The sequence below is a fragment of the Sciurus carolinensis genome, chromosome 18, assembly GCF_902686445.1.
Source record: "Sciurus carolinensis chromosome 18, mSciCar1.2, whole genome shotgun sequence".
In the NCBI taxonomy this organism is placed as follows: Eukaryota; Metazoa; Chordata; class Mammalia; order Rodentia; family Sciuridae; genus Sciurus; species Sciurus carolinensis.
Window position 1 is genome coordinate 15,532,988 of NC_062230.1, and position 20,644 is coordinate 15,553,631.

Below are 20,644 nucleotides of genomic sequence, written 5' to 3' on the forward strand. Positions count from 1 at the left end.
AGTAACAAACAAACAAACAAACAAAAAACACCAAAAAACATTGGATGAGGTGGATGTGACTCATTGGCAGAGGGTTTACCTAGCATGTGAGGGGCCCTGGTTTCCTGTGGGTGGTTGAGACCCAGGGTATTGCTGGCCAGAGGATACAATGTAGGCAAAGTTGCAAGACAGACAGAAACTCTGTAACTCCTGTGTTTGACTTGGCCTCATTCACCTCTCCCCTCTTCCTTGCAGGGAATGAAGGAGATAATTTCTACGTAATTGACCAAGGAGAAGTAGATGTGAGTATTGATTACTATTTTTTGGAAAACAGGCTTCGTTCTGGGTCTGGTATGAAGACTTTACACTGTTCAACACTGGGTTGCAAGCATAGGTCTGAAGCATTTCTTTGAGTGATACTGTCCTAAAGTTTTTTTAATTTGTTCCTAGCGCTGGGAATCAAGCCAGAGCCCTGCAAATGCTGGGCAAGTGCTCTACCACTGAGCTGTACCCCAGCCCTATTTAATCAATAAAAACAACACATTTCATTTATAAAAGATAAGAATACTGCAGCACAGTTCTTAAAGGAACTGTGGGCACTGTCAGCAGCAGCCATGGCCCTGGGCTGTCCACTTAGTAGAGGGCCAGAGTGTGGAGGGCAAGTGCACGCTGTTTTGTTTGATTTAGAGCTACCTTTAAATCAGGGACCTGCGAACAGGCCACTCTTGCATCGACCGCCATTTGCTACAGTGGGCGGTGATTCACAGGCTCATAGACCCTGAGGAGTGATGTCACCTTTGTGCCAGTGCATCGCCATTCAGACTGCTGAGTTTTCCCCACCTACACCCTTCCAAGAACCAAGAGCCACGCTTTAATGGAGCTGCACTCACTGTTATGGAAGATGTGTCCCCTGTTCCACAGACTCCACCTTGGCCCTTGGTCCATCCTCCCCTACCCTCCTGACTCCTTCTGCCTCCTTGGCCACCCCATCTAAGCCCCAGTGCCCTGGCTTGAAAGGCCATGGAGTCCCTTTGCTGGGCTCCTGCCCTGCAGGCTGCTCTGTCCTCCTTTGAACTGAGGGCTCTGTCTCTTCCCAGACCTGCCATGGGTTTGCTTCTCTTTGAATCAGGCTGGATCCTGATGCCTTCCACAGGGTGGGGCCTGAGTGAGGTCCCCTGGAGCCCGCCTGGCACTGTGCTGTCCCTCTGCCAGGACCTCTCACTCCCCTGGGCAGGGTCACTGTGGGTGCCCACTTCTCCTTTTGGTGTCCTTTTAAACGTTATTTCCTCAGCTTGGGCGTCAGCAGACGCATCCAATTTCTTACCCTGCAGGTCATCTTTCTTCGTAGTTCAGTTTGTGATTTTGTGGTTTTTCCTGTGACTCTTCTTCTTTTTTTTTTTTTTTTTAAGTAGTCTCCATTATAGCCAGGAAGCGGTCTGAAGGCAGAGACTGAGTCTGTCCCATATTTTGGAGATCCTGAGGCCCTAGACACCTCTGCTTCCCAGGCCAGACACCAGGTCCCCTCTAGACTGGGATGCAGCGCCCCCACCCTTGCCAGATTGTACCATCTACAGAGTACCACCTTGCTCCTAGGTAGCCCCTGTAACTGTCCAGCCATTCCACATCCAGCTGCCCCAGGCAGGGGAAGCTATTTTAGGGCCTGGCCCCCAGTCCCCTATCCTCTGTCCAGTCTAGGCTATTTTGGGGAAGGGCACTTAGTCACTTATTTCCCTAGCGCCCATTTGTGTCCATTCGCTGCCGTGTTTCTGGGAACCAAGCGGGCGTACCCGCTTCCGGAGCTGGCAGCACAGGAAGTGACTCACCTCCGAAGCCCTGCTGGGGGCTCAGGCTGAGTCCCCTCGAAGATTTCTTTGTCACAAGGCCTGGGGCTCTGTTGTGAGCTGAATCTGGCATCTCTGTCATAACCAGGTCTCTGTGGGAGCCTTTGTGTCTAGGGGATCTTGTCTCCCCAGAGAAGGAAACTGAGGCAGGAACTAAAGGCCCCTGGTTGCCAGGCTGTGGAGGATGTGCAGGGGGGAGGAGGAGGAGGAGAAGGTGACCGACTCGTGACCACAGGCACCTCCTGCTGCCTCCTTCAGAGTTAGCCGAGGAAATGGGAGAATGGGGCTGCCCTGTCCTCCTCACCTTGCTTCAGCTGTCCCAGAGGTGGCCAGCCTGCCTGGCATGGGATATGGGTCCCATCCAAACCCAGGCCTTGTGGTGGGTTGGGACAGGCCGGGAGCGAGCTCAGACTCCAGTGCTGGGCAGGGCAAATCTGAAGGTGCCTGTTGCTCTGCTGCCTAGTTAAGTGGTGCTGAGGAGCAGGGAGGGCAGAACGTGGGGGGCCTTGTTCCTAGTTCCACCCAGTGTCCCTCCCAGGTCCTAATCTCACACTGTTCTCAGCTCCTGGCCCCCAGACCATACCCACTTCCTCTCCATTCTCCCTAAATGTTTGCTGGCACTGGCCTACGGCCTCGCCTGGGGAGGGAGGACAACCCTGCCCCAGGGGGTGGGTTTTGTCAACCAATAGGAAGTGAGTAAACAGTCTCTTGCCTCAGGACCACGGCCTTCCGGTGCCCTCTGCTTCTTCCTATGTGTTTTGCACACTCCTGTGCCTCCTCCAAGACTCTCCAGGCCTGCTCCTCTGCCTGCTGTGGAGGTAGACGCCAGCCTGGGCAGGTGACCAAGGACAGATCCTCCTTGCCTCTGGAGCCTGGCAGCCCCTCAAGGGTCCAAGCCCCGACTCACACTCTTCCTCCCATGGAATGCTCTTCCCTCTCTGTATTCACTGAGATCCTGTGAATCTCCCAGTTCCACCCAAGAACACCTTCAGTGTGTGGCAGAACAGAGGACTTGAGATGACCCCAGAGAATTCTGAACTGTACATTTTTGGTTCTCTTAAGGGAAGGGATGTGGGAGATGCAGATGCTGCTCCCAGAGTTCCTTCATGGAGCCTGAAGGGCCCCTCCTGGGAGTCCCAGGAGATGCTTCTCCCAACATACATCTAAAGGAAGATGATGGGTGGGTCCAAGCAGCTCGTGGGGTTTGCAGGAGGGTTTGGGCTCTGTCCTTCCCTATTCGAGTCACCTCATCTCTGTGTTACTCATAGGGTCATTAACAGAACTGTCAGAGGTTGGGAAGTTTGAATGGGGGACTCCCCAAAGTCCCTGAGCAGGGTCCAGGCACTGGCTGCAGTCCCCCTGTCACCTCCATTCATTATCTTTCAGCTTCCTGAGCAGCCCCACCCATGCCTACCTCCCACACAGGTGCCACCCACAGCCCCACCACCGGGGGTGGCCCAAGCTTGAACTGGTTTTGAATGTAGTGACCAACCTCCTTCTACATGCCAGGCCTGTTGAGGGTGCCTGAGAGTAGGAGGTCCAGAGAGGTAGGAGGCAGGAGGATGCCAGCTTGTCTGGTCACCTGTTCCCAAAGACTGTGACCGCCCATGAGCAACTGCTGGTGAGCAGTTTCCCAGTTGGCTCAGCTGGTTGGCTGTGGGAGAGCACCGGGGCCCACTCAGGTTCCGGGCGTGCTTGGCCCCTTAGCCACACCGCCTGGTGCAGAAGCCCTTATCCAACACACATCCCTTGGATTCACGCTTCTTCCTCTTCTCATGGCAGACTGTGAAGTGCTATGCCATCTACCAGAACCCACCCTGTACCCTGATTCCCTTGGACATCAACTGTGAGGTGGCAGGAGAATAACGTGGCCCCACTTTGGTCTGAGCCCTCCCTTCAAAAGCAGGGTCTGAGTCTTCTTAAACCCGAGGCTCATCCCAGCAGGATCCCTTCCAACCACTTGAGGGCCTGCCACGGGGTCCAGGCCCCAGGCACCATGCCATGGGGTTGGGAGATTTCCACCCTTTCAGCCAGGTCCCATCTCTGCTGCCCTGTGATGATGGTGGGCAGTGCTATACCTGGCTCCCCACCAGACCAGGACATGTGGAAGCAATTTGGTGAAGGAAGAAGTGAGGTCACTCCATATAACTGGAGTTCCCCAAGTACACCGTCTGGCAGATCAGGCCCTCCCTCCCCCAGTCTACACCCGCTCCCTACTCCAGGCTCAGGTACAAAGGTAGCACTAAGGCCCTTGCTGGATCCCTGCTCACCAGGGCCAGGATGTCTGGGCACCCCTGGTGGTTGTCTGGTTCCTGTGACAGCCTCAAGTTTGGGACATCTAGGCCCCTGATGGCTGAAGGCTGTGTGACCTGGTGGCTGTAGTTGAAGTGGGCACCAGCCTGACTGCCCCACCAGGGCTGTATGTGAATGCCCAGCACCTTCATCAATCTCAGAGTTTCCAATCAGGACAGGGTGGGCAGTAGGGAGTGCCCTGTGGGGCCAGAGCAGAGGTGTGTGGAGGGAGCTGTTTGGTGGGGAGCCCTGGTGTGCAGGGCACACACCCAGGGCGTGGGTGAAGGCCACTTTGAAAGGAATCAAAAAGATGCTCAGTGAAGGATCTGGAATGAACGGACAGTGTGCGGGGCAGCTGGGCAGAGTTATGGGGTACGTATTATGATGATTACTGTTATTACCACTCTGGAGGAGTCCAGCCAGGTCATCAGCCCACTTTTGAGACCTGTGTTGCCTTCTGTTTGCTGGTTTCTGTAAACTGCCTCTGGGGCACTGGAACTGACATCTGCAGGGCACAGCTTGCAGGTTCAGGGTGCCCGGGGGCTGTGTATGCCTCTGAAGATGTATCCTGAGGGATGGATGTTGTGGGACTGAAGGTATTCTGGTCTTATAGGGGTGGGGGCATCACCAGCATCAATCCTCAGGCCAGAGACAACCTCCCTCAGGACCCCAAAGAGACCAGATGGGGTGTCCTGGGCACCCCTACATAGTGGATGTTGCCACCTGACCATGGCACGCCAGGGTGACCAGGTGACTGAATGCCAGAGGCACCAGCTTTAAATGATGGTTTTCCGGAGACTCTGAGAAAGTCTGCTGCAGTGGGTGCGTTGCCAAGAGCTGTAATCCATTTCTCTAAGTATAAAAATATCTTCCAATTTATTTTATTCGTGGAACATAGCATTTCTACTTAAAAGGACGCTCAGCTGCCGGTTGTACGAGCTCAGGAGTGTGATTCCATTTCCAGCCCTATGAGACCGGGTTTCCACGGTCTCATTGTTTGCAGGGCCTTGTCGTTTGGGGACTCCCTGCTCTGCATACCCTTCCAGGTGCACCTTGGACCTGCTGGCTGCAGGGTCCCGAGGAAGAGCCATTTCCCAGTTTGGAGGCAGGACTGAGCCCTCCCTGGCAGCCCAGCGTCCCCCCACATCTTGGTCCATCTGGCTCCATGATTGGGGTGGGCTCTTATCCAGTGTTTGCCAGGGTGGTTAAGTTGGTAAAATACACTTAACATTCTCTGCTGGAATCACGAAGTGAATAGCTCACACTGCTCTGAAGCCATCTCCACCCTGGTTCACAGAGCTTCCGTCCTCCCACAGTGGAGCCCTGTCCCCACTGCCCACTGATGCCCCTCCCCTCCCAGCCCACAGCACCCATCATTCTGCTTTCTGTCTCTGAAAATCTGACGCCTCTTGGGTCTCACACAAATGGAATCCCACGGCATTGGTGTGTCCCATTTATTTCACGAAGCATCATGTGTTCAGTGCTGTAGCCTGTGTCTGAGCATCCTTCCCATTCAAGGCAGAGTCCCATCCATTGCATGCTCACGCTCGTCACCATGGAGAGCACTCGGTGGCTTCCTTCCATCTTTGGCTGTTGTGAACTGGCTGCTTTGGACCTGGGTGTGCAGATATCTCTGGGAGACCCTGTGTTTTAGTCAGCTTTTTTTGCCGTTGTGACTAAAGGACCGGACCAGCACAACTGTAGAGGAGAAAAGGTTTATTTAAGGGCTCATGGTTTCAGAGGTCTTTGTCCATATACAGCCAGCTCCATCATGGTGGAAGAATATGGCAGAGGGAAACATCTCACATGGTGATCAGAAAGCAGAGAGGAGAGAGGGGAGAGAGGAGAGGGAAGAGGGTCTCTACTTCCCAGATACAATATATACCCCAAAGCCATGCCCCAGTCAGTTTCCACCTCCTCCAGCCACACCCTACCATTTCAGTTACCACTCAATCCCTATCAGGGGATTACTTCACTGATTAGGTTAAGACTCTTATAACACAATCATTTCTCCTCTGAACCTTCTTGTTTTGTCTCACACATGAGCTTTTGGGGGACACCTCACATCCAAACCATAGCACCTGTTTTTCAGTACATTCTGTTTTGATTGGTGACTTGTCAAGGGCCACGTGGTCTGTGGCCCAAAGCTGGTTGTGGAGATTTCCTGTTGAGTTTGGAGCTTCCCACGTGTATGCCACCTGTGAAGCATATCCAGGGACCCAGAATTGCTTTGCTGTCCTCTCTGAGGCCCTGGTGGCCCTGCCTGAGGTTACAGGCTGCTGGACACAGCCTGGCAGTGACTGTGCCTGGAGTTGGGGACAATAGACTCTGAGCCACCCCAAGTGCAGCAGTATTCACATGGGAACAGGTGACATGGGCATGTTGGGCTCCTGCAAACCCTACACAGCTCTGTTCTAAGGGGCAACAGCGTGAGTTGGGGTTGAAGGTTAGCGAGGGAATCAGCGGCAAACACTAGATTCCGGGTCTTGACAAAATCCTGCCTTCTGGGACCTTCAGACTGTGTGGTCACGGGGGGTGGGGGAGGTGGGGGCCATGGCCTGGTTTTGGGATTTGGGGTCCGTGGGGGATCGTTGCCAGCTGGCTGGCCACCCAGAGGAGTAAAGACAACCTGTGAGCTGTTCCACTTGGTCCAGCTGTGCAGACAGAAACCCCAGGATGGACAAGCCACTACTAGCAATGGCCAATCACGTTCAGCACCTGGCATTTGGGGCTGAAGAGGATCGAGGTGGTGGGCTAGGCTTGCGGTGGTGAGAAGAGTGGCAGAGGGAGCAGGAGGACAGTGGGCTGTGGGCCCTGGGGTGGGGATGGAGCTGGCTCACCTGGACACAGGTGCCCTGTCTCCACTCTCTGTGGGCCTGGGGGAGGACAGGGACAGGGTTTTCCCCTTACCACTCCATGAAGCAGAACAATGACTTGACAGCACTCTTAATTCACGTCACCAGGCCAGGAGACTTGAGGCCACGCATCGCCTTCGCCTTTGTTAGGTGACAGCTCAGGCCAGTGTTCTGGCCTCCATGCTCTCTCAGTGAGTTTGCCAGCTGTGCTTTTCTGTGGAGTCAAGTCTGACCTGAAATACCTGGGGAGGCAAAGCAGCCCGAGCAGCCCCTACCCTGGGCTGGGCACCTAGGGCTCCAGTAGCCCAGTGTGCCTGGGGTGGGGTGCGGTGGGGAGGTGAGCCTGGCCAGGCAGGCCACACTCGCTCCACCTTGGACTGGGCCTGGAGTGGGAAGTGGACAGAAACCCAGTGCTGCCTCATGACCCTGACACTAGGGCACCATGGCTGCAGCTGATGGATGCCCTCTCCCTGCTTCTGGCCCTGTTGCAGTCTGAACTGGCTGTGTGTGAGGGGGGGGCTCTTCCTGTCACATGCAGGTGCTGGCCCCCAGGGCCTCACTCAGGGATTCAGGTGGGACTGGGGCTCTGCGTTCTGACTCTCTATGGATGTGGCTGCTGCTGGCTTACAGGCTGCAGGCTGCTAACCTTCTGACCTTCTTGGTCCCCTCTGATTGTCCCTGGCTGCTTTCCACGTGGCTCCTAGAGAGTTCTGTGAGTGTGGACTAGAGGGTGTCTCCTAGGGGAGCTCACAGGCCCTGTTGCTTCCTGTTGCTCTGAGGATTTACACCCAAGCCCTTCCTTTCTCCGGTGCTGAGGTGGGCTACCCACCCATCCTGCCACATCGACATCTCCCCCTGTGTTGCTGCCTCCAGGGTCGCCCACGTTCAGCCCTGCCTCAGGGTCTTGGCACACCTGTCCTTCTACCTTAAATTCTCTGTTTGAATCTTTGTAGGTCTGAGCCCTTGCTATTCAGAACTCAGCTCCAATCTGCCTCCGTGAGAAGGCCCTGTCAGCACGCAGCACCCCAGCACAGCCCTTCTCCAGGACATTGTTTCCCAGTGTCTCTTCCATGTTCTATAATGAATATGTGTTTGTATGGTGATTTGCCTGTGTCCTGTGTCCCCACTGATTGGAAAGTCCCCCGTGGACAAGAACCTCTGTCATCTGCCGCTGGGTCCCCAGTGATGAGATCAACTTGTGGACTGAGGGGAGTGAGGGAGGGAGGGAAGGAAGGAGCAGAAAGGGGCCGGTGGAGCTCTGTGCTCAGCAGAGAAACCACAGTCACTGTGGAGCATAAATGCAGCCCAGTGGGGCCTCCCACCATTTTTCTTTTAAAAGAAGAAAAAACAAAAACAAAAAATGAAACAAAGCAAGAGTAGCCCCTTTGCGTGCCAGCTGGGTGGGGCCCGCGCTGCTCCGGGAGCCGTGACAGAGGCCAGTGTCCTGAGAAGGATGGCCCCTTTGTCCTCTGGGGGGTGGCCCTGGGTCTGTCTGCAGGATCTGCACAATGGTTTCCTCTGATGCCGGGGACGGAGCTCTGGGAGGCTTGAGCTCCTTGATGAGGAAGGGTCTTCGTGGGTAGAGGGTCCTGGCTCCCCGGTGTTGCCCTAGGGCAGCTGCCACCCCATCCCATCTTCATGGAATGAAGCCCTTGGAATGTTGGGGGTGCAGCTACCACCATGTCTGGACCAGGACACACCCTCCTCTGTTTCCATGTCCCTGTGCTCTGTGGCAGGTGACTGGGTGTCCTACCTCCTGCCAGACAACCATTTGAGGGGATCCTTGTTCCTCATGGTTCCAGGAGGGAGATGTGCCCACATCCCGGGCTGCAGATGCTGCCTGCCTGCCTGCCTGCCCGAACTCCTGTTCGAGCAAACTTCTGCAAGCCGCACATTCATGTCCCCAGCCCACATTGCATGCACAAGCCAGCCAGAGGCCACACATGGGAGCATCAGGGCTGGATGGTGAGCGGAGGGCCAGTTGGTGCAACTGCTGGAAATCAAGGTTAAGCAACACCTGCTAAAACAGGCATTAGGTGCACCCTTGATGCAGAGGAGACCCCCAGGCACACACACTGCTAGGGAATGAGGGGGCTCTGTCAGGTTCAAGAGTGTCCCCGGCAGCATGATGTATGGCAGCCCAATGTCTACCCACTAGGTGGACATGTGGATATGTACTGTGTGGTACAGAGGATGAGCAGTGGCCAGGGTGGCACCGGGAGGTGTCCTAGCGGGGTGCCAGGTGTTTCTGAGCAGTGTCATCGAGCAGCACACTTATGTTAAAGCATGTTTCCAAGTTATGCCCCCATAAACAGGTTCTTACAGAAACAAGCAGAGCAGGAGTGGCAACTTCAGCTGGGGCTCCAGCTCTGCCCATGCCATCTCTGCCACCCTCTCTGGGCTCACATTCCCTTTATGAAAACAAGAAGCAGATGCTCTGCAAGGTGTTCTCTGAGGTCCTCTAAGTTCACCCCTAAAGTCCTGGGATTGCCCACCCATGACCCTTGCATTCAGCAGGGTGTGCCAGGGAAGCCCTGGATTCCTCGAGGACTTGTTGAGGGGAAGCCGTGCCCTCCTGCCACTGTGGCTGGCCGGGCAGCAGAAGCACACGCCGCCAGGTGGAGTCTTGACTTTGCACAGCCACTGTGTCCTACTCCCTCGAGACTTGGTGGTAGACCAGTTCTCCCGCCCTTGCGTGCACTTGAATGTGCAGTTATCCATCACCTGCATGGCGTTTTCCTCGAGATAGAAAGTTCTGTTCAGGGTTTGTGATTGGATAATGAGTCATTGATTTCATAAGAATTGCCTCCATGATTCATCACAATCCATTCTTTCCCCATACGCACCCATTTTGCCAATGGGAACTATTCTGTAAGCTCATTGACACGCTGCGGGAATAAAGAGTGTATTGTGTCAATTTATAGTAACTGAATCTGCATAATCGCTGCATAATGAACAATCTGCACCATTCTTGCATGGGTGTGGGCTGCGTGCGCACGGTCAATGCATAGTAGGCACGCTGTGCAGGGCGCGACGGCCACGCAAGCTGAAAGGGAATCTTGTCTGGGTCCCTTCTCAGCACGGTTCAGCAGCAGCGTCCAGCCAATGGGCTCCTGTTCAGACTCCAGGCCAGGGGCCTCGGTGCTACCCTGAGAGAGGAAAGGCCCTGGGAGGAAAAGGCTTTGCACCAAGGACAGTTGACATGGTTCCTTGGGGGCCAGGGCAGTGTGTGCTGGTGGAGGTGGGGGCAAAAGGGACAGTGACCCTTGGGGAGTTGCTGAGTGGCAGGAAGGCAAAGGGCAGTTTATGAATGGGAAAGGCAAGAGGTTGGTTGTCCATGTGGAATCCCAGCACATGCGTGATAAGGGCCCTGCTCATTGGTGTGCAGTTGGGGAAACAGCCCAGAGGGGCAGAGGGTTGAGAGGAGACAGCTGAACTGAAGCCCTGCCTGGGGGAGGCCTGGGGTGTGCTCACTGCAGACTGGGCAGATGGGTCCTGGCCCATCCCTTGGGGCTAGGTACTGTCTGGCCATGCCTCTGTGCAGGCTGGTATGAGTGGGCGGCTGGACCACAGGCCATGCCAGCCTGAGGCCACCTCCTGGGAGGGGAATGTGGGGCTCCACTTTAAGCAAGGGATCCTTGGGAGAGCTTGGAGGCCTCCAGGTGGGAAGCAGCCAATGTGGCCCCCACACATCCCCCATGATGTCATCCTTCTCATGTTTCCTCTAGGTGTATGTGAATGGAGAGTGGGTGACCAACATCAGTGAAGGGGGCAGCTTTGGGGAGCTGGCACTCATCTACGGCACCCCCAGGGCTGCTACAGTGAAGGCCAAGACGGACCTTAAGCTCTGGGGCATCGACCGTGACAGCTACCGGCGCATCCTCATGGTAAGTGAAGGCGGCTCCACCAGGGCAGAGGGCGGCAGCTGAGTCTGGCCCCAAGCTGTGGCCCAACACCCCACAGGAACTCTGACTTTGCTGAAGGCGGATGTGTGCCTGCAAGACACTTCCCAGCCTCCCTGACAGGTACTGCCTGTAAGGTCTTGGGTAGAGCCTCTTAGAAGACAGGCAGATGGGTAGGGAAGTCCCTTTTTCTTTCTCTTTCTCCTTCCAATTGTCTGGAGCATGGTTGTAATGGCTGGACCTCCAGCTGCCATGTTGGACCATGAACTGTAGAACGAAACCCATTCTCCAAGGGAATAGAACACAGAGGTGTGAGGAAGGGCTTCCTGGTGACTCGGTGGGACCACCACACCAGGGCTGGACCACTCATTCCCACACTTCTCTCACGTGGGGATTGGGTTTTAAGCCATTGTAATTTTAGGTTTGTTCTTACATGCAGCCATGTCTGTTCTTCGAGTGTATGTGTGTGCAGCCCCTGTGGGGCAGTTGGGACCTCGGGCTCATGTGGTCACCTTGGGGGGGGTCACCTGGGCAACTTCTGGACTGAAAAGGCCCTTCCCAGCAGGAGGAGGCTGCTCTGTATTCACCTACACAGTACCTGCCAAACTCTGTTCTCCAGCAGGGACATCAGGAGCACAAGACATGAGCCCGCTGTGGTGGAGACAGACTGTGAACTCACACATACCTGTGTATGGATGGTTCCTGAGGTGGGGAGCACAGAGAAGGGAGTGGAGGTGCCCAGGAAGAGGGGAGAGTCACTGTCTTATAAAAAGGCCTCAGAAATCTGCCTAAGGTGACACTGGAGCAGAGGCCTCAGGCAAGGAGGCCAGCACTCAGGCTGTGCAGGAGAGTCCTCAGGCCATGGGAGCAGCAAGGACAAACCCGAGTGGTGCTGCTGGGGGCTGTGGCCAGCGAGGACACCATCCTGGAGAGGAGCAAGGGCTCTGTCCAGAGAGGTGGTGGTGTGTGTCCCCCTGAGCCCCACAGCCTCCATCGGGCCCATCAACTGGACTCTGACCCTGAGTACCCAGGACCACCGTAGGAGTTTGAGCCAGCTTGGACCCAGTTATCTCTGGGCCAGCTTGTTCCATTCTGATGAGGTCAGAGTAGCCCATGGTGAGAAGCATCCTGGAGAGTCTGAGCCCGGCTGCTCTGGTCTGGGGGTCTGCTTGTGGTCAACTCTTCATCTCCAGCCCCTTCTTTTCTGTTGTTGGTTGCTGGAAGCTGGGTGCCTGGGGTGCTGGGTTCTGGGGAGTCACACCTGTTGGCTCTCTGTGCTCACCCAGTGGTGGCTGCTGGGCTAGGAGCTTTTCCTATCTGGTAAGAGGTCAGGAGAATCATCGACGGGTTTACCGTGAGGGTTGTCCCTAAGACAGCATTGCTCAGACTCCTCTCCAGCGAGCCTGGAGTTTGAAGAAGGAGGCAGCCATGGTAAACACTTAGTAGGATGAACTGGACCCTGCTCAGCTCTCTTCCCACGGGTGACTCCTGCCCTGGGCTGCCCTCTACTCAATGCCTGAGACCAGCACCGCATCTGAGACAGCTTCCTTGGGGTCTCGGCTGTCCCCTCAAAGGCCAGCCTGGACAGGGGGTGGGGTGAGGGATACCATTTCTAAGGGGAGCTGTGACTGGGACACCTGAGAGGAAACTGGGGGTCCCCATGGTATGGTTCAGTACAGGGCCCCTGGGCTTAGTTACGGAGGCTTGGAGTCCTGCCCCATTGCCCTCTCCTGGTCCAGGAACTGGTGGGGACTGGCTTTCATACTGCACGCAGGGGTCAGCAGTCTTCAGGGCGACCATTTCATCAGGCACCATGCTCAATGAGCTCCTTTTCCACACACTGACTGGGCACTGGTTGAGTGCCCAGCATGCACCAGGACTGCTGCACTGCTATGGGTACCAGGGCACAGAGTCGATGAACGTGGGACCCTTGGAAGACCTTCCATGGATCCTCCCTTCTCCTACCTTAAATGTGCATGCTCCTGTCTGCTGAGACCTCTGTGTGGGAGGGGTGCTCTGGGGCCTCCTGTCCCCTCTGGGTGCACCCAGCTGGGTGTTGCATAAGCCATCGTTTCTCTGCCGCCGTCTACCCTGTGTCATTCCTGACTGGGATTTTTGCGGCTAGAACCTTATATTCAGGGAAACTCTTAAACCACCAAGGGAGCTGGCACTTCCTCTGTTTTAATTTTGGATCCTTGTGTGCTAAGGATAGCCATGGTGGGGCTTGGAAGTCGCAGAGCTCATGTATCGGGAAAGAAAATGACAGTGCTGGCCAATTTGGGCCGGAGTGCCCTGCAGGATGGCATTCTCATTCGTCCTCTGGCTGGCCAGATTTGGATGTGTCTGTCAGGCAGTGTCCTCACCCTGTGTCCATTTAGCTCTAAGCTGGGATGTGCTGTGGGGGGCACAGAAGAGAGGGGGACACTGGTGTCTCCGGGCAGTGGACCACTTGCCAAAACAGCAACTTGGACTCCACATTCAGGCTGTTGGAATCCCAGAATGTCTGACCTGAAGGTTCCCAATGTCCATCTCTTTCCTCCAGTGTTCTATGTTATTGAAGGAAGAATGGAGCCCCTCTGGGACTGGAGCACATTGACCACTATCCCAGGCGCCCAGGTAGGGGCCCAAGGAGGGCTCAAGGCTTCCGAGCTCTCTTTTCTTGAAACTTTGGGTCCTCTGTACACACATGAACAATACTTGGGACCTGGTGTTGAGAGCTAGTGAATGTAGAATTCTGTGGTAGAGGCTGTTCTAGGGTCTCCAGAGCCCCTGTCAGGGGTGGCATGAAACCCTGGGAACTTGGGTCCTGAACAGAGGGCCCTTCCTGCCCCAGCACTTCTGACCAGGAAGGCTCAGTGGGACCCACTGCTGAGGGATGGCAGCCATTAGGGTGTGGGGCCTCCCCCCTTAGCACAGGCAGTTGGACATTTGCACCAGGGTTATGGAGGGTCCCTAGGCTGGGCTGGGCTTAGTGTCTTCCATTGTCTGCCAGGGGTCATGCAGCCTGGAAGGGGGACCATGTATATACCCAGGAAATGACCCTGAGATCCTGGGCAGTTGGGAAACCTGCATGCAGATAAGTTGTAAGAAGTTTCTGCAGGTTGAGATGTGGGGAGCCTCGGATGTTGGGAAGCCTGCACTGTGGACAGACCCATTCACAGCCATTGTGGTGCATCACAGCCCCAAGCTGGCATGGGCTTTGTGGGGTGTTGAACCTCAGACACCCCAGAATCTAGTCTCAGCACAAATGTTCTCCTGCGCCGGTGAGCAGAGTGGAAAGTGCCCCCACACAGGGTTCTGGTCCTCTTCCATAGATCACATGTCAGTGGGTTAGGGCTGGGCCTGGCCTTCAGGTCCCAGGTCTTGGTGTTCCTGCCTGTAAAATGGCCATGGATACCCTAACAAGGGCCCCAGTCTACTAGCAGCTTAGGACTGGGTGGTTCCTTTCCCTCTCCTCTGGACCTTTCTGCTTCTCAAGGTTGGCCTGTCCAACACCCAATTATAGAAATCTGAGAACAAAGGCCCATGGCAGGTGCCGGTGAGATGGAGCAGAGGCAGGGTCAGGTCCCAGGCTCCTCAGGGAGTTAGCTGTGGTCACCACCAGAATGCCAGTACCCCCCCCCCCCACAGGCCTACTCGGGATGATGGCTGACCTGCTGCAAGTCCCCCAGAGTGGGGTCCCAGTGACCTCAAGTCACAGAGTGGCCCTCCCAGATGCCCAGAGCAGAAACAAATGGCCAGGCCTCCAGTATGGCCTTGCTTACTGTCCATCCCAGAAGGAAGTGATGGAGGTGGCCCCTTCCCCAGGAACCATGCAGCCACCTCCAGTTGTCCGGCAGGGAGAGATGGATGGCCCATGGAGCTGAATTTAATGTTTGAGGTCATGGGGCAAAACATTTGCATTCCACCAGCTGGGCGTAATTGCTGGGTGGGTCAGTGAGGATTTTAAATTATTTTTCCAAAGAAATGCCTTTTTGGGGGCCAGCAGGGATCTAACATGGCTTGGACTGGGTCGTGCAGCAAGCCACCACCACTGAAGGCGTCCTGACCCACTCTGATGGATTGACATGCCATGTTCCACTGTCTGTGCCCATACCATGTGTTTTCAGTAGTGCCCTTCTTGTCACTGGGGGGACGTGGTTTGTTCAGGCTGCCTGCAGTGCACAGAACCACCTTCTACGTTGTCCTGGTCCAGATGGTCTTGGTGACTTAAGGAGGTTTTCGTGGACCTGTTGGACTGTGAACCCCCAACCCTGTTAGAATTTTTGCTGGAAAGAGAGGAACCTGGGAATGGATCTCCAGGCTCCTAAAACTGGGACTTGCAATTGTTTCAGCACTCCCTGGCCCAGAGTTGATGGAGAAGCTGAGGCCTGCCTGGGTAGGGGACTGGGGTCCTTTCATGGTGTCCCATGTAATCTTCATGGGGATCCTTTGGTGGAAGGCATTAAGATATTCCTATTGCCCATGAAGTAGGTAGGCAGTGGGGGTAGAGGTGTGATCTCGTGCTGACAGTTTGTGTTCCAAGTCACCTCAACCCCTCCTGGCTGGTCACTGGGAGAGGGACTATGGACAAGCCACATGCTACCCATGTCTTGGGGGCGTCCTCTTATTAACCATAGTTGTTGCTGCTCCTGGTGGGCTCTGAGCCTTGGGGACAGCACCTGCCTCTTTGCTATGCTCCTCAGTGCCTCTCTACCCTGTCCTTGCTCCATCCCACTTTTGTCCAGCCCCTCCCTGACCTGTTCTCAATGTCCCTCCCCTTTCTCCTCCTGCACTTCTGGTGTCTACCCTGACTTTTAGATAAGATCATTTCCCTTCTGGAAACCTGACCATCTGGGCTTCAAACACTGGCCTCTTGGGGCACCCCACCCCTGGTCTCTGGCCTCCTGGACTGGATACCAGATCCTCACATCAGAGCAGAAAAGTTGGCCTGGATTTCAGTGGCTGCATAGGCAACCATGTAGCCACTTTTAACTCTACTTCCAACCATGATTCCCAAGTGATGATGGTGATAGTGGTGAAGGTGATGATGGTGATGATAGTGATGATGGAGATGGTGATGTAGATATGGTGATGGTGGTGAGGTTAGTGGTGGTGGTCCTAATTCAGTACAATGAAGGAGAACCAATGGTAGGGTCCACACACTCTATTTGTAACCTGATCCTGCCCATAACTCTCCATGCTCATAAACCAGTCTTGTTCCCTCTGGGCCTCAGACTCTCCTTCAGAATAGTGATCAAGATGACTCCATGTTCTCTGTGTCTCTGTCCTGAACTCCCCGCCTTTCTCTGAGATGTCTCACCATGGCCATGACAGTGCTATCTCTACTTCAGTCCAGATGATTCCTTGTCTGCTTCCCATGGAGATGTAGTGAGAAACCAGCCTCAAATGACTTCCCCCCATCAGAAAATGGGATTAGGAATTGCTGCAGACAGTCACTGACCAGTCCTCAGCCTCCTCTACCGATCCTAAGAGCCCTTCTTCTCCCAGAACATGATGAGAAGCAGCACAGCTAACCTTGACTCCCATGGTTACAACCTTTAATCTCTCCCACAAGTGGCACTGTTATATTTTCATTCTATGGGGAAAGGGAGGCACAGAGAAGAGACCAGTATCTTTACCTCTCTGAAGGGCAGAGACTGTGTCTGTGGAGCCCCTCCTGTGTCCCTGCCATGTATTGTTGTCTTCTATCCTTATATCACATGAGGGGAGGAGGGCTTGCAGACCCACCAATGTGCCTAGCCTGCCATTCTTGTCACCACCACTACCATGATTTTTATCATCACCATGACCGCCAGCATTATCACCACCATCTTCATCATCACTAAAACCACGATCACCACCATCACCTTCACCACCATCAACATCATTACCATCACCACCATCACCATCATCACCACCATCATCACCACCATCACCATCAACATCATTACCATCACCACCATCACCATCATCACCACCATCACCACCATCATCACCACCATCACCACCATCATCATCATCATCATCATCATCACCACCATCACCACCATCAACATCATCACTACCATCAACATCATCACCATCTTCACCATCAACATCACCACCATCACCACCATCACCATCACCACCATCATCACCATCACCACCGTCACCATCATCACCATCACCAACATCACCATCACCACCATCAACATCATCACTATCACCATCATCAACATCATCACCATCACCACCATCACCATCACCATCACCACCACTATCACCATCAGCAGCAACTGAAAGAACATGAATTGAGACTTAGTCCTTACAACTACCCAGTGAGGCAGGAGTCTTATTATCTCATTTCACCAAGGCTTAATGGCTTGGTGGCACATCCAAATCTATCCTTGACCTACTCGAATGTAGTGTACTTTGCCTGCTCTCAGGCATACGGCCTGGGCATCCTCTCTGGTGAGGCCCTGGGAGGTACAGGAGGCAGGGCAGCCTAGGCCCTCATCCTTGTCCTAGGAGAGGGCCTGGGTGGCCACTGTGAGAGGGGGACTGGCTCAGCCCCAGCAGTCTGTTTCTGGATGTTGAAGGGGACTCAGCGGATGAGTGGGGAGTGCTGAGCCGCTCGGGGATGGGTGGGAAAGGTCGGCTCACAAGAAACCGTGGAAAAACCCTTGGTCTGGCCCTGTGGAAACCGCTGCTGTGCCCTAGGGACTCGAGAGTCATTCCTTCCCCACTTCACTGCTGCTTGCATTTTTGTCATAGCTTTCTGGGGACAGGCATTTCGTGCCTTTTCTCCAGCCCTTCCCCTGAGAGCCCTTTCCCCTCTGTGACAGAGCCTGCTCCCTTCCCTGACCTTCTCCCACGCCTGTTGCAAGGTCTGACCCAGCGAGGCGGGCGTGGATGGATGTCTGTGGGATGCCTCCCCACTGCCCCACTGTGGAGGGGGCTTCTGTGGCAGCCCCTTCTTTTACCATGCGACAAAGCCACCTAGGGTCCCTTGGAGGAGACATGAACCTCCAGCTGAACCTGCTTTCAGTTCAGAGTCATAAAGTGAAGCTGCATCTTTTGTGGGTGGCCTGAAGGGTTGGGAGAGGGCCTGGAGCAGGAGACCCTGCCCCACACTCAGTGGTGCAGATGTGGACTTGTGCTCCCCTGTCCCCTTTCTCCTCTTCCTTGGGGCCACGGTGAGTTGTGACAACGTACACAGAGCTGAGAACCTGCCTTGCACAGGGCACTTATAAATAACACCCAATGTGACTGTGTTTCCACTCTCTCTGGTGAGGCTGTTGACTAGATAGGGGCAGATGCTCTCAATAGGCCTCTCCAGAGACAAGAGGTTCTGAGAGATCCACGGACACCTGTGGGCCCTCTGTGTGTCAGGGGTCGTGCCTCTCATGTCTGATCCACCTCCCTTTGCCCAGCATCTTCCAACACAGATTCTTACTTAGTAACCGATGGTGGATATACTTCAGTGTCCGAGGCCAGCTTTGGCTTCAGGGACCAGGAGGGTCTGGCTACCGCAAGTGGGTGTGGGGAGGAGCCTAGTGGGGATGTCAGTGCCATCTCGCCGATGGTCAAGCAGGATGATGAGCCTCCTTGGCCACTGTTGGATGTCTGAGGCAGCTGGGAGGGCTGCCCGCCAACTGCCTGCAGGCCTTAGAAGCACTTGTCCCATCTCTGTTAGGATCAGGGTTAGCTGGCCATCACAGTTAGCTATCACTGAGTAACAAACTTCCCCTGAACTTAGCGGCCTCCAACAGCAGTGTAGCATTTGGCACCGTTTCTGTGGATCTACAGGAAGCAGTTTAACTGGGTGGCTCTGACCTGGAACTCTCTGGGGTTGTGGTCACCAGAAAGTACGAAGGATGGAGGATTGTTTCTGGGTTGGCTTGTTCCCATGGTGCTGGTGGCTGACAAGTGGCAATGTTCCTCCTCTGAATCATGGGGATAGTGTGGCAGGTGCCATAGTGTCTTCTACAGCTCAGTTTTGGAAATCTCCTTAGTGTCCCCTTGATTACTCAGGTCAGCCTCCTTTGGTGTGGGACAACACATATAGGGTGTGAACCCTGAGGGTGTACTATCAGGTCCCCCTAAAACCTGGCACACTTTGGGGCATGGAAGCCCCTTCAGAAGACACCAGGGAGGAAGAGGGTTGGGAGCAGGAAATGGTCTGGCTGGCACAGATTCATGGCCATGGGCAACTTTCAGGGCTTGGGATACTTCCAGGGCCTACTCTGAAGAGTTCAGAGTTCATAGTCCTCCGGGGAAGTCCTCTGGAAATGTTGAAAGGATTCAGGTCTGAAGACCCACATTCTCCATTTTTCTTTCAAACAGGGCAGCACACTGAGGAAACGGAAGATGTATGAAGAGTTCCTCAGCAAGGTCTCCATCCTAGGTCAGTGGCTCTGCCCATCCCCAGGTGGCCTCTGTGGCCTCCTGTGAGCACCTGCCCTCCAACCCCAGATGCCTTCCCTTCCTGATGTGGCTGGCAAGTTACGCATGCTTGGTGTTAAGCAGGTTAACAGGGACGTGTACACACACACACTTTCTCACGTGGACACATGCACAGACACACATCTGTGGTGTGCACACACTGTGGTCTGTGGCATGACAGTTCTTCCATCCGTGTCTCTGCCCTCTGGATATGTGCCAGCCCAGCTCTCCCACTGCCTTTGATGCTGTCACCCTTGGTCCCTCTGTTTGTTTGTTTTTTCTTGAACTATGGATTGGACCCACGACACTTAATCACTGAGCTATACCCCCGGCCCTTTTCATTCTTTTTATTTTGAGAAAGGGTCTCACTAAGTTGCTTAGGGCCTCCCCAAGTTGCTGAGGCTGGCTTTGAAGTTGCAGTCCTCCTGCCTCAGCCTCCCAGCTCACTGGGATTACAGGCCTGCACCTCATGTCCCAGTGGTCTGTTAGTTTTGAACTGGAAGCCAGTTCTGCTTCCCAGTAGCTGGGCAAGTTTGGCCTTCTTCTCCTGCCAGGTTGCTTTACTACAAGCATAGCTATCCCAGTGACATCCCTGTGCTTTTGATGCACTTAGTGGTCTGTACCCTGGGGGATATGGAAGCCAGCAGGGGCTGCAGGTGTACCCTGGGCTGGCACACTCAGGTGGGCACCCTCAGCCATTGTGTGGGAAGGACACTGCCGAATCTGTTTTGCACATAGTGAAGCTGGCTGGGGAGGCAAAAAACGGGGTCTGCACCTGCCCCTCTTTGCATCTTCCACCTGCAGTGACACACCCAGCCCCAGAGCAGCCAAAGACCTCTGTGCGTGTGTGTGTGTGTGTGTGTGTGTGTGTGTGTGTGTGTGTCTACGTGAGTACGAATTCACAAGTTCAGTGTGATGGTGGTTTCCTGGGGAAGGACTTTGCCCTGAACCACATCCTCTTTGGATTCTTTCATGAAATGTTGAGATACTCATAACATAGAAGAGACCAACGTGACCATTTTAAGAAGTGCAGTTCAGAGGAAAAGAGCACACGCACGATATTGAGCATCATCAGCTCTGGTCCCAGCACTTAGTCATAACCTGAGCAGAAATCTGCCCCCATTAGTGCCCTTCCTGACCTCTCCCACCCTGGCCACATGGGTCCCCTGCCTGTGTCTGTGGACTTTCCTGCTCTGACATTTCATTTGAGTGCGATCGCACATGTGGCCTTCCACGTCTGGCTTTTGTCCTGTGACTTTTAAGATATGTCATACCTGGCAAAAGAAAAAGTCAGCACTCTCCTGAGTTGATTTCTGAGATTTTTCAGGGGCTGAGAGAGGGACATTTTATTCCCATGCAAAATGGAAAC

At 54.5% G+C, this 20,644-nt stretch overlaps 1 protein-coding gene across 5 annotated transcripts in view; it reads left to right on the top strand.

The window, feature by feature from the left end:
* The window catches only part of Prkar1b (protein kinase cAMP-dependent type I regulatory subunit beta), a 137,150-nt gene that overhangs the window by 95,469 nt on the left and 21,037 nt on the right, over positions 1 to 20,644 (top strand). For all 5 annotated transcript variants that reach the window (XM_047533592.1, XM_047533593.1, XM_047533596.1 and 2 more), the window contains 3 exons: positions 235 to 281; positions 10,696 to 10,854; positions 19,177 to 19,237. In XM_047533592.1, the coding sequence (XP_047389548.1) occupies positions 235 to 281; positions 10,696 to 10,854; positions 19,177 to 19,237 (267 nt within the window). The remainder of the gene's footprint in view (positions 1 to 234; positions 282 to 10,695; positions 10,855 to 19,176; positions 19,238 to 20,644) is intronic.